This window comes from Tupaia chinensis, unplaced genomic scaffold (genome assembly GCF_000334495.1).
Source record: "Tupaia chinensis unplaced genomic scaffold, TupChi_1.0 Scaffold141530_1, whole genome shotgun sequence".
NCBI classification, from domain to species: domain Eukaryota; kingdom Metazoa; phylum Chordata; class Mammalia; order Scandentia; family Tupaiidae; genus Tupaia; species Tupaia belangeri.
The window spans coordinates 182,807-184,183 of record NW_006201391.1 but is presented as its reverse complement, the minus strand read 5'-3'; the positions used below and the strand labels follow the sequence as shown (position 1 = coordinate 184,183).

General features: G+C 56.0%; 1 protein-coding gene across 1 annotated transcript in view; it reads right to left on the bottom strand.

Annotated features, from left to right (window-relative positions):
* Positions 1-1,377, bottom strand: part of IQSEC3 (IQ motif and Sec7 domain ArfGEF 3) — a 90,498-nt gene that overhangs the window by 53,734 nt on the left and 35,387 nt on the right. The window contains 1 exon segment of the mRNA XM_027766234.1: positions 3-159. Within this exon segment, the coding sequence (XP_027622035.1) occupies positions 3-159 (157 nt within the window).

Below are 1,377 nucleotides of genomic sequence, written 5' to 3'. Positions count from 1 at the left end.
GCGCAGGGAGATTCGCCGCGGCAGGCGGCTCTCCAGGAGCGAGTTGCGGATCTTCTCGAAGTTCTTGCTGAGCTGGTACTGGCGGAAGGCGGTTTGGATCGTGCAAGCGGCGCGCCGGGACACCAGGTGGCCCCCGTACTTGTGTTCTAGCATTTCAATCTGCAACGAGGACAGAGGAGGAGCGCTCAGCTGGAGAAGGTGCACCACGCCCACGGAAGATGGCGGTGGTGCGTGCGGACAGGGCGAAAGTCAGCAGGCTGAATTATGGCAGGGCCAGGAACGCACAGCAGGGGCCTGGGGCTCACCCTGAACACCCCAGCGCGGCATGGCCTGAGACTCCGGGTTCTCGGCAGGATTTCTAGGGCTGTGGGATGTAGGCCATGTAGGTCACCCTGGGGTTGGTGACACGCCTCTCCCACCCCTCCATCCCCGGGCAGGCGGAGAGGTGCCACTGATATAGCCAGCTAGTACCACGTGGGGTATCAAAATGCTCCCCAGAGACGTGGGTGAGTATTTATGGGTGAAGTGAGGATACCTTGAATCTGCAGGAAAATACTTGGTCAAAAAAGTGGATGCATATTAATGTTTAATAAAAGAATTCATTAAAAAGGCTGGCGCTTGGTGGTGATTACTCGGGAGTTTATACAAGATAGTTATTATTTTGTGTTCCTTTAACGTAATGACAGTGACGGCCCTTTGGCTGTGCCTAACCACTGTGTGCTGGGAACTGGATGCCACAGAGATGGTCTTGGTTCGAATCTCAGCAACAGTGGCTTAAAACACATGCAGGGCACGTGTGCACACATGCCCCATTCCTGACAGGTCAGGGAGAAGGGATGAGGCATGACCATGCCCACCGAAGGGTGCTTGCTTTCTCTCTACTGCTCTGTAAGCACATGTGACCTCTAGCAATTAAAATAAAAATACATGTAAAAGTAAGAAACAATGACAAGTAAAACATTAATGCAAAAGGAAACAAACAAAAAACCCCTCCTGCTGACAAGCTGTCCCTCTCAGCTTTCATGTCACTACATCGGGGGTATCCAGCCCAGGGCCTAGCACATGGCGAGTGGTCAATAAGTGTGAGTTTAATGAAAAATGGCGTCCAGAGTGGTAGTCCCTCCAGGCCATCCCTCCCAGCGGTTCCACAGCCCCATCAGCCTCGTTCTCAGCAGTGGAGCTGTCCAACCAGGGCCGGCAGTGGGGCTGCAGCAGGGGGCTCACCTCTGCTCCCAGCGGGGCAGGCAGTGGGGCTGCAGCAGGGGGCTCACCTCTGCTCCCAGCAGGGCAGGTAGCGGGGCTGCAGCAGGGGGTTCACCTCTGCTCCCAGCGGGGCAGGTAGCGGGGCTGCAGCAGGGGGCTCACCTCTGCTCCCAG